The sequence below is a fragment of the Paecilomyces variotii genome, assembly GCF_004022145.1.
Source record: "Paecilomyces variotii strain CBS 101075 chromosome Unknown C8Q69scaffold_15, whole genome shotgun sequence".
Lineage (NCBI taxonomy): Eukaryota > Fungi > Ascomycota > Eurotiomycetes > Eurotiales > Thermoascaceae > Paecilomyces > Paecilomyces variotii.
Window position 1 is genome coordinate 291,087 of NW_021167154.1, and position 15,121 is coordinate 306,207.

The 15,121-nt window shown below is 49.5% G+C and overlaps 5 protein-coding genes across 5 annotated transcripts; 3 read left to right on the top strand and 2 right to left on the bottom strand.

The window, feature by feature from the left end:
- Window positions 1–148: 148 nt before the first annotated feature.
- Window positions 149–2,038, bottom strand: C8Q69DRAFT_112756 (glycosyl transferase family 90-domain-containing protein). The gene is made up of 2 exons (XM_028625132.1): window positions 857–2,038; window positions 149–793 (listed from the first exon to the last, which is right to left on the bottom strand). Exons 1-2 carry the CDS (start codon window positions 1,836–1,838, stop codon window positions 357–359), a joined length of 1,419 nt encoding a protein of 472 aa, XP_028481606.1. The 5' UTR covers window positions 1,839–2,038; the 3' UTR covers window positions 149–356.
- A 1,723-nt stretch (window positions 2,039–3,761) lies between these two features.
- C8Q69DRAFT_448045 (hypothetical protein) lies at window positions 3,762–4,133 on the top strand (the record flags this gene model as incomplete). Its single annotated transcript, XM_028629263.1, has 1 exon — window positions 3,762–4,133. The coding sequence occupies one exon, from the start codon at window positions 3,762–3,764 to the stop codon at window positions 4,131–4,133; it is 372 nt and encodes a 123-aa protein (XP_028481607.1).
- Window positions 4,134–4,632: 499 nt separating this feature from the next.
- Window positions 4,633–7,014, bottom strand: C8Q69DRAFT_408633 (putative 20S cyclosome subunit; the record flags this gene model as incomplete). Its single annotated transcript, XM_028628207.1, has 2 exons — window positions 4,633–6,857; window positions 6,918–7,014. 2 exons carry the CDS (start codon window positions 7,012–7,014, stop codon window positions 4,633–4,635), a joined length of 2,322 nt encoding a protein of 773 aa, XP_028481608.1.
- A 739-nt stretch (window positions 7,015–7,753) lies between these two features.
- Window positions 7,754–9,195, top strand: C8Q69DRAFT_423602 (mRNA splicing protein Yju2). The gene is made up of 4 exons (XM_028628411.1): window positions 7,754–7,904; window positions 7,971–8,048; window positions 8,116–8,163; window positions 8,253–9,195. Exons 1-4 carry the CDS (start codon window positions 7,884–7,886, stop codon window positions 8,928–8,930), a joined length of 825 nt encoding a protein of 274 aa, XP_028481609.1. The 5' UTR covers window positions 7,754–7,883; the 3' UTR covers window positions 8,931–9,195.
- Window positions 9,196–9,978: 783 nt separating this feature from the next.
- C8Q69DRAFT_448048 (hypothetical protein) lies at window positions 9,979–14,508 on the top strand (the record flags this gene model as incomplete). Its single annotated transcript, XM_028629264.1, has 8 exons — window positions 9,979–10,016; window positions 10,072–10,372; window positions 10,435–10,660; window positions 10,733–10,981; window positions 11,047–11,220; window positions 11,271–12,981; window positions 13,051–13,589; window positions 13,634–14,508. The coding sequence occupies 8 exons, from the start codon at window positions 9,979–9,981 to the stop codon at window positions 14,506–14,508; spliced, it is 4,113 nt and encodes a 1,370-aa protein (XP_028481610.1).
- Between the last annotated feature and the right edge of the window lie 613 nt (window positions 14,509–15,121).

Here is a 15,121-nt window from a genome sequence, read left to right on the forward strand (position 1 = left end):
AGAAGAATTGATTAAATATGACACGTTAAGATGTAGAGTATTCCCTCCAAGGTATATGTAACAATGTATGGATGTTCAATGTATGGATGTTCTGACCATAACCCGCTGTGTCGTTTCTCGTCTAGATCGTAAGCAAATAGCTCTAGATCTATCAGTATTAAATAATGTACCGTTGTCCATGCTCAACATCCACTAGATGCGAGACGACAGCGTCAAATAAAATGTATATGCAAATAAATGTACCCGAAAGAACAACCGGAAATAGGTATCTCGAGTGGAATCCCGCTGCAACCGCCAACTCCCAAGATGCGATGCCATGCCATGTGTGTAGGCAGTCTATGGCGTTATCTGAACCGTCATACGTACCACTGCGACGACACAGATGTCGAGAACTCATACATCAGACGGCTCTCAAGCATCACGAACGATTCATAGCGCAGTCCCCTTGCTTTCTGGTCCTTTTCTGACCATAGCGTGACGTTTTGATTGGACACCCTGGCGTATCCGTCGAACAACGCCCGCCAGTAGCACGCCTCCGCGGCCTGAGTGAGGTAGCGTTCGCGGAATGTCTTGACGCTGTTGTCGGCAATGCTCTCTGCCAGAGCTGGGTTCGCGACCAAGGGGTCGATCTTCTCCGCGAGATCGGTGAAGTTGCGCTCGACTTCCACAAAGTTCTGGTTCGGCCCGGATGACACGAGTAGGTAATGATGATGCTGGATGTACTGAAGCTTATGCGCCACAACCACGGAGCGGCAGGCCTGGCGGTATTTCAGAGATGCGGAGTAAGATCGTCCTAAGTCATCGTGAGAAATTTTTCCAAGAGAAAAAAAATGCTGGTCATGCTAGATTTTCCTACCTTCGACATGCGCAATGAACATGTAGTGGCAGTGGTCCTCCATCTTAATGACATTCGTCTTCTTGTACCAATCGATAGGCTTCACGTCGTCCCAAGGCTTCCCCCGAGCGGCGTCCATCAATGCCCGTCGCAATTTCGGAGCAAAACTCGGCTTGCCGCGCCAGACGAGTTGCTTCTTCTTCTCCGACCAGGGAATATCTAATTTCTTTATTCGATCGACAACCTGGTCGTAGGGACCGATGGTGTTGTAGAGATTATCCCATGCCCAGAAGCCAAAATCTGGCATGAGCCAGACTGCCTGCTCCGTCGGCTTCCTCGCGAGGACCCATATGGGATGATCGGGGTCCTCCACCACATCGTCCACCCTGTCTTCGATGGAGAAGATGAACTCAAGATCAGGCTGGAAAGCTCGATCTGGCGACGCGACCAGCGCGCGATGAATCGAGCTCAGTGTGGCCACAATCTTGCGTCGATGATCTTCCCCTTTGGCGCGGGCAGCGACCACGTATAGTTCGCCTTTGTGAATGAACGCGCGGGCCATTCCGTATTGCAGAGGGATGGCGTCCAGGTCATCAACGGTAATTCCACCGCGTTCTCTCCAGTAGTTTGTTGCTCGAGACACGTCCTCGAAGAGGCCAGGGAACGCGACCTGACATTGTGCCCGGTCCAGCCCCTCATTCTGATCATCCCGGCCATACTGGAACTTCCAGTGCGGTTTCGATGGCGCCGGGCCATTGACCGACAGGTCACTGGCCGCGCAGGACAGACAGCTATCACATTGGAAAATGGTCGAGCTAGTGCAGGTACAATGGCCGGCGGGGATCAACTGGGTCAGGAGCGGTGGGATGCGATCGCGGTCGGAATTCATACCAAACCACATAACGAAGATGAGCAGGCCGGAGGCGAAGGCGAAGCAGCCCAGCAGGTGAAGGAGGGCGCTGCCCCGTCGCGACGGGAGCGAGCGCGAGAGAGCATGCATCATGAAGCCGTACGGACACGGAGATCGTGGGCGTCATCCATCACCGACAGCCTTCGTGGTTCTGGACACCAGGAGGACGACCCAGCGCCCTTTAAACCGGCCACGCATTGGAAACACAAAGAACTAAGAAGTGCCTCCCACGCGGCATAGCCGTGGGTACTGCCACGCGTGTGGGGATAGGAAACGCCAGGAAAAAACCGTCTCCCAGGGGATCAACTGCCCTGATCCTAAAGAAAGACAAGCTTTTGTGGATCTATAGCGGCGGCGCCACATACGCCGCGTCGTCCAAGCGTCACAGTCCAAAACGGCCCCTGGTGCTGGCGGCAACCTTAAACGGAGAAGGGCTCAGAGATCGTGAAGCGGACTGGACAGCGAAAACGCCTGGTGGGAATCAAACGTTGTCAATGACGAAGTCCCAGGCTGGGATGAGACAGATTATTCCCATGTGTGCGGCTCACTCGAGTCTCGAGGTCCAACCGCCGTCGACAGCGGCTAAGGGAGATTGCACCCTGGCTCGTTCGGACGATCTTCGGGTGCTGTGCGACACTGCCTGTTTCTTGCGTCTTTGGCCTTTGTTTCTGCAGAGCAGTAAGCTGATCTCAAATGGCTATCTCTTGTAGCTCGATTCGTCTCGTGGTTGTGAGACATACTGTGTCTCTGTTAATTTCCTGGCTAATGCCAACCGGGGTAGTAGTACTGTGAGTGTGGAGAGGAGTACTGCCGTATGTAGATCGAGATCTGCAGAGCCCATTGTCAATATTATTATATTGATTATGTATGTATGTATAGAACAAGTACTGTACAACCATGGCTAATGAGCTGTGCAATGTCGGCTGATATTCCTGATATTCCTGATATTCCTGATATTCCTGAGCAAAGCCTCGATCTGCCAGCGTCGGCCAATCAAAGGCGGTGAGATGATCACGGGATAGTAGGCTTGCGTCGTAACACTCTCTCTAGGAACATCCTCCTCGTTATCTCAACTTGGACAATGACTATATCAATATAGATCCTATTCCTTGCTACTGTATGCAATTCACCTCGTACATCACTGCAACATTGACGAGGACTTCTTTGTTTCCAGCCTGGCAGGACTGACGCACGCTCAGCCAAGGAGCCATTCTATTTTCTCCCCAAGCAAGCCATCGATGGTTGCGCTGTTAGTCCGAAATATCACTTGTACACCCATGGCATGTCTAGTCCCGTGGCGGACCATCCTAAAAACAAGCAAGATTTAGCAGCCAGCACATGCAGTGTTCGGGAACAGAGTGCACAAGAACGATAACGCCTCTAAATTGCACGACAGAGATGTTGAAGTTGCAATACAACCGCCTGTGTACCTACCACAAGGCTCTGAGGTGCATGCCTCTTGTCAGATAGATATAGATTCCGGAGACTGGGACACAGCCCCTCAGGCTGACTCAGGCTGACTCAGGCCAGACCGTTTGATATCGACTCGATATGGTTAGAAGGGATCCCCTTTTCCTCCTAGATATGGAGAATATAAATGACGTGCCTGTGCTACTGCTCGAGCTCCGTGCATGAGTACGTACTACGTCCACCGGCGTCGGGGGTTGAACCAGGACTACTCTAGTTCGCTATGTCCCTTCCCCCTTGTGGAGCGCTTAACGGACCGTAGATAGCGCGGCGGATAAACAGGTGGATGAGCCTCCTTAGAGGGCAAGGTACCATGTGAGTGTTCCACAACATCCTGCGGTTCTTTGTTTCTTCTTTGACACTTTCGACGATCGTTATTAGTCAGATTGTGTACCTGATTATTGTAGAGCCCCGTACGACCATTGCGAGTCTTCTTTCAACCATTCAGCCAGAAAGTACTATTGAACAGTTTTCCTTGTTGACGAAGAAAAAATAGGGCCCTAATCCTCCTTCCCTCATCCTGCCAAGGTCTAGCGGAACGCGGGCGTGATGGCTTTCGTGATCGGCCTCCTTTTATCTCGCGAAACTGCTTGGATTGCTGGGCAAGTTGGAGTCCCCGCAGACGAGTCGTGCCGATCCCATGGGGGCGAGCGACATGATCAGCCACTGAACCACGCCAGCGGTCTCCGCGTCCCCTGGAAGGCTTGGGGGAAATCTGGTCTTAGAACGTCTTCGAAGTTCGAACAATCGTCAAGAGGACTGATTTTGATTCCTGGTAGTTGGGATTCCACGGTTTATAAGTTATACTCCGCGACTTTCTCCGCTAGTCTAGTTAATGGTGCCGGCACCTTGGCTATATGCGACCGTACTCTGCAGGCGTTTATCCGGTGGTTCATCGACTGTCCAAATTGGATCATTTGACGATCAACGGCAGATCCGGTGGCGGCGTAAAAACGAAACGCCTCGAGCCGTGTGTGTTGAACTTTCCACAAATGGGAAATAGAGGGAATGTCACATTCACGCACCACTACATAGCCCTTTTTAAGGAGTTCGGGACGGTTCACAACTTGGCGAGCTTCCGCGAAGAGAAATCCATCGAATTCTAATTACGAAGAACGCAATCATAACCCCATTACGGCCATTACTAAGGACGAAGAACTTGCAGACATAGGCGATTAACGATGAATTTTGGGTCCAAAATCAGGACGCTCATATCATAATTATTTGATCTCTACGCCTGTAAATGAGGGCCCCTGAGGCCTTTGAGAGATCAGCGAGTGGCAATATTTCAGAGCTACCCAAACGCCTCTGACCATGCACCCGGGATAAGCAAATGCTGAAAGTGATTTTCCTCAACGCTGAATGACGAAAGAAGGGCAATGAGTACTATTGCCAGGAAGAATAAGACGGACAAACGACATCACTGCCACCGCACATCTCCATGGCGTCCGCGGGTTTGGACGCGCCGTGTAGGACTTCGTCGACTGCCTCGGCTGCGACTCCCAGGAGGATCCTCCAGTGACTCGAGTTCCAGTGCTTGGCCAGCGTCGTGTCGTCTCGTTGCACGAAGAGGCCGTATTCGAGTAAGTGCTCGATCAAGTAGACCGTCCGCTTCTTCATCCAGCTCCATTTCCACTTTCTCTTCGAGGGTATTAGATTTCCCTGGAACTCTGGCCTCCGCATCAAGCACGTCATCTGTCCATTCCTCCCCAGCATATTGAGTCTCCATTCGTCTGCGTCTAGACGTCTCAGGGCCTCTGTCGAGACCTCTTTCACGAGTGCGGACGGCACTCTTGCCTTTACCTTTTCCACTTGTTGACCTCTCAATCATTTCTGGCTTCTCGTGCTCTTCGAGAGCCCAGATTTCCAGCGCACGGGAAAGCAGCGTACCGGCAACTCCTGCGCCGCCGGCTGCATCACCGCCGCTTGCCCCCAACACGCGGACGGCTTCATGAAGCGCGGTCACAGCATCCATGGTCCGACCTAGTTCAAGGAGGACGAGGCCTCTAGACGTATGCAGTGATCCAATTAATCCCCGGTCCTCATAGCCACCTACTCCAGATGATGTAGCAACCACACCGCTACCACCGCCAATGGTAGTTCCGTATCCAGACCCAGCACCACCAGCGCTGACACGGAGGCACTCATCGAATTCCAACAGGGAAGCGTCGAAATGGCCCAGTCGACGTAGGGCGTGCCCTAAATTCGCTCGTGTCGCCACCCAAGCCCCGGGGTCACACTGTAGGGATGCGGCGAGGGCAAGAGACTGACGGAACAGTTCCACGGCCGCTTCAAGATGATTCTGGTGATACAAGACAACACCCAGCTCATTCAGCACTAGCGGATCGCCGCCAAGTGGCGGTAACCCCTTTGAAGGGTCAGTAGGTACCGGGAGAGTGCCAGAAGGCGAGCCAGACGACATCGCGTAGGCGGCACACAGGTATTCATGGGCCAGAGACATGTTATTCAAGGCCAGGTGCTGCATTCCCAAGAACAACTGGGGTAAGTGACTACCCTGAAAAAGCCGAGCTGCTGTGCTATATGCAGCAATTGCTTGGTCGTGTTCCCCTTCGGCGGCGAATGTATGGGCGAAACCGATCCAGGCAGGGGCGGAATGAGGGTCCAGTAACGAAGCTTTAGAGAAGAACCGTCGTGCTTCTGCAATCTTTGAGACAGACAGGTAATATGTCCCGATAGCTAGATAACTGTAGGATTCCTCCGGCGCATTGTCTGCGAGAGTATGGGCCAGAAGGAACAACGAGTTCGTCGCCCCGGTTTCGTAGAGACACGCGAGATGGAGGGGGTACACTGAGGGGGAATGTCCCAGGTTCTGGCCGTGGTTGCTTTGCGAAGCTAATACGGACGAGTCGGATGACGATAGAATCGATGAGGTGAGCTCAAGAGCTTCCACGAATCGACATTGTGTGTAGAGAGCCTCTGCACGAGACAGGAGAATATCGGGATTCTCCGCGAGATTGTAGTGTGTTGAAAGGGTTTCGGTGGCATCTGACAGGGTCGAAGGAGATGAGTATTTTGAGAGCCTCGTCGTATAGAGCATCTTGGTGAAATGGGCCGCTTCCTGCGCCACAGATGGATCTGCTGCGATGGAATCGAAGTCCAACGATTCCAGGAAGTCCAACTCTTCAGCCGGGGACATCAGGGAGTTCTTCATGAGCTGGTCAAAAGCCTCGAAGCACTGGACGTCGATGCGGACTGCATCTTTGTAGCAGTCCCGTGCTCGATCGAACGCATTCTGTTTTGCATAGCACAAGCCCCGGAGATAGCACATGGCCGCTTCGAAACGTATGTTGTTCGCATCCTCCCGCTCCCGCTCTTCACTCCTATCGATGCGATCCGATCGTGACGAAGCCATCTTCCCATTCCGTAACGTGACATGGCTGCCGTTCAGATGTTGCAACTTGCGCCGGCTGTTGCTGGTGCTGATCAAGTGGGTTGGATTGTGGTCTCCGAGGATAGACAGGGCCTGATCGAATTTATTCTGTTTGATATAGCAGTGCGCAGCGAGATATCGACAAGAGGTACTTCGTGTGATGAGGTCTTTCCGCGACAGTAATGCTAGGGCTCTGGTGTAGTTGTTATTGGAGAAATGCACTTGAGCAAGCCAAAAAGCATCGGCATCGCTGTCTGCGTCCAGTTAGTCGACGAGTCCGAAAAAAAGAACCGCACACAGAAACAGGTCCCTACTTGTTAGCGCAAGCACCTTATCCCCAATATAGATCGCAGACTCATGCTGGCCCCGGTTGAGAGCGTCCTGTCGCCAGGAGCGCAAGAACTTCTCCATGATTGTTTACCAGGACTTGAGGCAGCGGCGGTGCGATTCATTCGACTCTGGGGACGGGGAGGTCGCGGAGCATCTGCGGAAGAGGGGGGGATGCTGACACAATGAGGCGATGTAGATGTAATGCGATGATCCAGACCACAGTCTCATCCCTCCAACTGGCGCTGTGGTGTTCTGGTTGCCCGACTTCTTCGTCGTCGCAGCGTCGCGTCTTTTCGCAGGCGCGACACTGACGCCGTTTGCCCAGTAACAAAGCACAATAGAGCCCCAGCCTGGACCGTGCGCTCCTCGGCATGCCGAACCTCCCCCGCTTCTTCCCCGGCTTGTTTTGTTTTGTATACGGATGATGATGATTTACTATCTTACACAATTTTCCGCAAGATAGTACTTTACTGTCTATGGTAGTTCCTGATTTTATATTTCTTGCCGCCATCTCTATGGAATCAAACTGTGATGAACAAGATAGCTATCAGATGTGTGTGCAGTATGCACTTCATAGATATGCGCAGGTCGTCAAGTCTAGGATGTTTCTTTGATTTTCCTTTCTATATGGAATAAGTAAATCGCCTATAGTTTCTTGTTCAATGTAACTTCCAGAATTAAGTATGCTGATAGAAGTAAATCAAACAACAGCTATCCATCGTGGACCAATCGGAGACAAGCAAATCGATCTCATCACGTGATGCTATTCATCCATCGTGCTTCTTATCAACTCCGCCACCAGATGATTTAGTACCATATACAACAGCCTCATTCCACCCCACATCTTCCTATCCTAAAGACCGTCGGGATATTCAATAAATCGAATATATTGCCCACATTTTTTTCTTCCTTCACTACCCCCGGTCGAAAACACCTGAAAACCAGCCACCATGTCTGAGCGCAAGGTCTTGGTAAGTACTGCTCCGTACCTGATCATAATCGCTAGAGGAACAGCTAGCTAACATCTCGTTACCCAGACGAAATACTATCCCCCGGACTTCGATCCGTCGGCGATCACGCGCACGCCGCGTCATCTAAGAGGAACAGGACCGAAGGTAAGAAACGATCGATAATCTTACATGATGCGAATAACAGGCAGAGACTGACTGACTGTCGCGATAGCTTATGACCGTACGATTGATGGCGCCATTCAGTATGAAATGCATGCATGTGAGTTTTTCCGCTTCCTTCATCCCTTTCTTCCCTCCAAGAAAAGAGGTTCTTACTCGAGCACAAACTGACTTTGTCTACCTCACCAGTGTGGAGAATACATCTACAAAGGCCGCAAATTCAACGCCCGGAAAGAAACCACCGAGGAGAAATATCTCACTATCCCCATCTACCGCTTCTACATCCGCTGTACGCGATGCAGCGGCGAGATCACTTTCAAGACAGATCCGAAGAATATGGACTACCAATGCGAAAAGGGCGCGAAGCGGAACTTTGAACCCTGGCGAGATTCCAAGGCGGAGAACTACAACGAGACCGAAGAGGAGACGCTAGCTCGATTAGAGAGGGAGGAGAATGAGGAGCAAGAGCGCCTGGAGCGCGATAAGATGGCGGAGCTGGAGGAGAAGATGCTTGATTCGAAGCGCGAGATGGCTGTTGCGGATGCGCTGGACGAGATCCGCACGAGGAATGCGCGTATTGAGCGCGGAGAGGCGCTAGGTTCGGATGTTGCGCTGGCGCATGTGAGAGACGAGGTCAACGAGGCAAAGTTGAAGGAGGAGCAGGAAATTGAAGAGGCAGCACGAAGAGCATTCATGACTGCTAGTGGGGAGAAAGTGAAGAGGATAGTCGAGGATGAGGTGGACACCACTCCTGCGACGGAGGAAAAGAAAGAAATGCCCGCACCGTCCTTTGCGCGCGTTAAAAAGCCGAAGAAACAGCCATTCTCGGCCGGTCTTGGTATCAAGAAGAAGCCGTCTCTCGTATGAGCTTTTTAATGTTCATTATGATCTATCATTCCATGAGATTCAGGCGTTTGGGCTTTCCTATACATATGTATGTACACTAGGTTTTATTATGGAGGATTTACTTTTCACTCTAGCACCAAAGATATGAAGTTGTTCGGACTTGCTTGCTTAAGACATTCTTAATATTCAAGGGGGAATAGAATTAAATTAAGAGTATTCATATCGCCATAATACTAGGACCAATATTTTCTAGCGGGGAAATTGCGGCAGTTAGAGTGGTTAAATAAGCAAGTGCGACCATCATGGTTTTGGGTGGGTCATAAGTAGCTCTTGTGGTCTACTTTAACTCACCTTGCTCAATATATGAGGATCTAAATACATTTGACGGGCAGCAGAAATTCCGGATGGAAATCAACAATGTATGTACTCAGCAAGGCCAAGGGATAAATGCAGCCATCCGTGTCATCACTCAGCATAAGGACGTGCCAGATCAAGAGTTATCCATGGAGCCCCTGATCTAGGGCCAGGATATGTGAGTTCGCTCCATGTTTCTTGATCATGTTCCTTATTGGTGCACTAATGCAAATTCTAGCAACTCTTGCCTTGCTGTAGCCCAATTCATGACCATCTGTTCTTGTAGGTCTAACATGGGATGGCTTTGGGGAGCAAAGCTATCTTGGCCTCTCGGGAGTCCAGCTGCCCTGCACTATCTACCGGCCCTGCAATTTGCTTGGTATGGACTTTATCAAGCACTATGAGGCTGTGTAAGGCTGTGTGATGCTGTATGAGGCTGTGTTAGGGGGACTAACGAAGCAGGCTGAAACGAAGACTCAGCCTTGTCCGACTTGGGGCGGCTACTTGGTGGCCAAAGGTCAGAGCGCATAACTTCACGCAGAAGACATCTTTGAATTTCTTGTCTTTGAGCAACTGATATCCAGGTATGACGGGATTGCAATTGTATCTGGATATTTGAAAACAAGCCGTGACTAGTCAAACTCACAGGATAACAGATTGGAGTGACCACCATAAAAGGGCAGGGAAAGATCTTGGGATGGACATATACCCCGCTATGGATACTGATACTGATACCGATACTAAAAGACCACCGTATGTAAAGACAGTTCCGTTGCTCTTTCGTGAGATGTTTCTCTAATTCAAACAGAGATAAACACATGCTGGAGATCTTCCAGGACGCCTTTTCTTTGTTTGTTGGCTCTCTTTCAGATGACGAATGGAAAGATTTGCAGATTTACCAATCTGCAGAGGCAATGACGATTGCAATCAAAAACCAAGTCAATGAGGAGTCCAACCATTATCGAAAGCGCAAACTGGGGAAATGCATGGAGGCTATTCGTGAATTTGGACAAAATTTGAAACCATACTTTGCAGTTGTTGACATCTTTGTCCAAACAAACCCCCAGTATGCAGGATTAGTATGGGGTGCATTGAGGCTACTTTTTCAGGTTTGTTGTTCTGTCTTTTTAGTTACCTACTGGATTAAAATAATCAGTTAACCCCTGCCTAGATCAGTTCGAACTACATTGAGTATCTGGAGAAGCTCAGTTCGATGTTTCAGAGTATGTGTATAATGCTGGAGGTGTACGAAGAGCACTACAAAATTTTCCGGGAGAACGTGAAGGACCCGGACAAGACTGTCACCATTCGCCTTCGGAAGGCTCTGGCAAATATATACGTCGACATAATTCAGTTGTGTTATCGAGCCATTCGCCTTTTTACCTCGAAGAAACATGGTAATGTGTTCCGAACCCGTTGGATAATCCTGTATTTATGCGAGAGCAAGACTTCTAACTGAGACTTTATAGCTAGACTACGGTTCAGGAGAAGTTTCATTGGGCGACTGATGTGGAGGCCATTTGACTTGGACTTCGAAGGACTCAAGCAGCGTCTTGAGCAAAGCAAGACACTTTTTGAGTATGAGGCAACAAGGTCAACGCAGGAAGTGGCACTGCGGTTTATCAAGGAATATGATGACTGGATGGAGAAGCTAGAAAGACAAAAGGCGGATCCTGAAGAGGCCCTTAAAGACAAGAAAAAAGAGATTGAACAGCTAGGTACTGTGACCCAAAGGGAAACCTTACCATATACGATATAGGGATTTGGCTAACTCTGGTCATAGATACCCGTGTCCAAGAGCTCGGCCAATGGATCGATGCGCCGCTGTGGAAAGACCTCTATGAAGAGGCTTCTATGTTTCGGGAACCCGGTACATGTGACTGGATATTGGAAGATCCCCTTTACAAAAATTGGAGGCTCCATAAACACAGCGAAAAGCCTATTCTCAGTATTCAGGGTAAGGGTGATATCTACTTTTGCTAGCGCCGAAATATCTCTTGGTTTAAGCTGATTCCACTGGTGTAGGAAAACCGGGATTTGGAAAGACAACTATCTGCCCAGTTGTAATTGACAATCTTGTAAAACAGCAGGCGTCGTCACAACCACTGCCACACAACGTGGTTGCATACTACTTTTTCAACAGGCCGATTGGTCAAGACACCGCAGGCCTAGCATTTCGCTCTATTCTGGTACAGCTGCTACAGAGCCTTCGCCACGAGACCATAGCAGTGGACATAGCATCTACTCTCTGTGACCGGAAAGTAATTGGCCAGCGACGGGCTACGGACAATAAAGTAGTTGCCGTCCTTTGCCTTCTTTTCAAACGCTTCCCTTCCAGTATTGTGATCGACGCTGTTGATGAATGTAGCGATCCAAATAACTTCTTGAATAGGATTTGCGACTTAACACATAGATTTGAAAGCACATCGTTCGTTATATTTTCGCGGCCAACTATCGAGATTCCGGAATCGTGGGAGGGGAAGTTTGATATCTTGAACCTCCGCGGAGAACACAACGCAGGCGATTTGACGCTTTTCGTGAAATGCAAAGTGGAAGAACTTATGGCGAAAACGCTTTTACCAACAGCGTGTTCAGACGTCTATGTTGAGAAAATTGTTCCTCGAGCCAATGGGATGTTCCTCTGGGTGAAACTGCTCATCAAATTCCTTCAGCTGAGGAGGCTTACCGTGAACCAAAGACTCGACGCTATCGAAAATCTGAACCGGTTGGAGGGTCTTGACGCTATATACGCAGAAATATCGCGTAATCTGAGTGATGGTGCAGCAACAGAGTGGGATATTAATATCATCAAAGGCTTCCGGTGGATCCTCGGTGCCCGCAGACCTATACATGTGGAGGAGCTGCTCGAGGCGATCATAGTTCCGTTCGATAGACCACGAACCATCGGTGATATAATACCTGATTTTGAAAAATCATTTGGCTCAATTTTCGGAGGCCTTCTCGAGCTCACAACCACAAAAATGGTTCAATTTATCCACATGTCGGCCTATGAGTTTTTCGCCCCAACAGAGCGAGCTGGTATGTCTAACCAGCCAGTAACAAAATTTCAGTCCGACAAAGTGGAAATCCATATGACCATTGGACTCACTGCTCTCGCATATCTCGTCCATACGGTTCCCGCTGAACCTCTTAGCGGTGACCGTAACGTGATTCCTGACGCCTCTTTGACCCGAGTGAAGTTTCCTCTTCTACCGTATGTTGCTCAATATTGGTCTCAGCATATCGTCGAGGCCATAACGCAATGTACCCGGGCATTAGATATCTACCGTGACGGCCATGATCACCTAATTCGCCTCCTCCTTGAATTCGTTTACAGTAAGCCAAGAGTCACAATGTGGTTGGAGGCTTCTTGGTTATTCCGAAACCCACCAGTAGTCTGCCCGCTTCCAGACAACACGTTTAATGCAACTGGTAATTACGATTCTCGGCTTTCTGAAGTCATCAAGGAAACGTCCCGCTTCTCCGAGGATGTCAAAATATTGAACAGCTCATGGTCCTATATCCTGGAAAAGGAACCGAACGAAGTTTGGGGAGATAGTATTCGAGCATTCAGCGAATCAAAATACTTGCAGACAGCAGATAGTCGAGTCGTCTTTGTTGCTCATCCAGAGGACACAGACGCTAGGAGCATTTTGCTCCAAACCCAAGTTTCGGGAGACTCTATGCGGATCGCGACAGTTCGATTGATACCCCCAGAGTGAGTGTATACCGCGGTTAAGAAAGTATGCAATATGGAAACGGAGACTAAAAACGCTCTTTTCACTAGTTCCCTGCTGAAAGGTCCTCGTCAGAGAGGGGGTCCACAGGATATCGTCGATTGGCAAATGCGTTATGATTTATGGACTGTTGACGGCGAGAAACGCTTGTGCTCGTTGGTGTGGGAAGTTGACCCGGCAGCACTAGACATACTCTTCAAGGGGGCCGCCAACAAACAACCAGTAATCTCACAATCGACCAGATTTAGGTTTCCTATTTCGATCTCGAATAACCTCCGGCGAGTTGCTGCTCTCAACTTGATAATCGATATTGATGAAATCTCTGAACAGAGCGGACCGAACTTTGATCGACCCAGGATCCAATGTGAAACGTTAGACATATTTAACCGAACCCCGCCATACAGACGGACTATCCTTGATGATTCTGTTCAGTTGAAGACATGGGACCAGGAACCCGTAGTGGTGGTTTTTCGTCGAGCATCTGGGATCTTCCCCTCTGACTCGGTGATCTCGCTCATGAGGGACTCATTCAGTTCTATCGCGGAAGAACGCATGGAAGCTCCCACCAGGGATACGCATGCTTTGCGTCGTGGAAGCTTTACATTCCTTCCGCCTGCTCCATGCATTTTCTAGATAAAGCAGTGGTGTTTCACCCGACAAGTCCGCTAATTGCCTTCTGCGCTTTTGGCCCCTTGGGACAACATCTGCCCCGGAAACCCCAAACGTACGTTTGGGATTTCAGCAACTATAACGACAGAGGCTTCCTCGCGTGTCCACCCGTAGTCGGACTCCGCATAGTTTATGAGGGGACTCTCGACCTGATGACTTTCACCCCAGATGCAGATTATGTATGCGGCAAAGACTTCCACACAGGCCGCCCTGTCATCGTCAAGGTGGGAGACTGCGCCGTTCCAGGGAGTATCAACTTTCACGATCAAAAACAGCGACAAGGGTACGGTTCTGGTCCCATACAAGGCCCAGATACCGATACCACTGGCACACAAACAGATTTGCAGATACAGACCCAACAGAAGACCACTGAAAACCTCCTCCAATACCTATCCAACCGTGAAGTAAGCCGAGAGTCCCCGATACAAGTCGGGTCACTGGCTTTGACTCACAGCGGTGATGGAGTTGGGTACATATCACAACTCTCCAATCTCGAGCACGAGGGAGCAGTTGTTCTGGAGACCTTGGGAACCGATGGCCGACTGCAGTCTCAGACGCTTACTCGTCTACCTAATGAACTGCGCTCAATTAGTCTGCCCACCCTCTTAAACTCGCCAGGAAGCGAGCAGTCGGAATATGTCCGGATCCTGCTGAACAAGGCGGTTCAGGACCGGTATTCACTCAACGATATAGCTGGGAGATCAGGTATGCTGCTCCCGGTTATGCTTGAGCGTTCCCGGGAGAGCATTCCCACTTATACCGCCACGAACCAACAAGCGATATTGGGCGCTGGAGACCGGGACTTGTTCGCAAAGAGAACTAACAATAGAAGCAGTTGATTGTAGTCACGGGTATATATTTTACGGCATTGCAATACATAGTCAGGTATATCTGTATGCTAACAGGCTAGTGGAAACAGATGGGGTTAAGCCGTCTCTTGTATGAACTTTTTCGGAAAGTTGATTGTGATTTATCACTTCAGAAGGTTTAAGTATTTAGGCTTTTCTGTATACATCTACACTATGTTTTATTATAGAGGATTTGTTTCACTAAATATATGGGCCCGTTTGTTCTCGCTTGCTCAAGACACGGCGTTCCCAACACCTAGGGGAAACAACAAAATTAAGAGTACTCATATTACCTGATTAACCGGGCAGTGATCAACTAATAATTACCTCGGTGAAGATAGATGCTCAGAGCCGAAAGATCTAATAATTACTTCCGGAACTAAAGCTTAATCGAACATAACTGGTCTTTGAAACCGATAACACAGTAGAGAATTCGAACATTATACAGAAAAAAAGCAAAATACATGATTAAGAATCAAAACCCATCATGTCCACCATAAAGATGCCCCCCTTCCGATGCGCCGCGCTAGTAAGCAAAAACAGCTCATCCAGCTTGCCAGACCCGTACGCTCTTTTTTGTAAACCGATCATGCTCGGTCAAAGA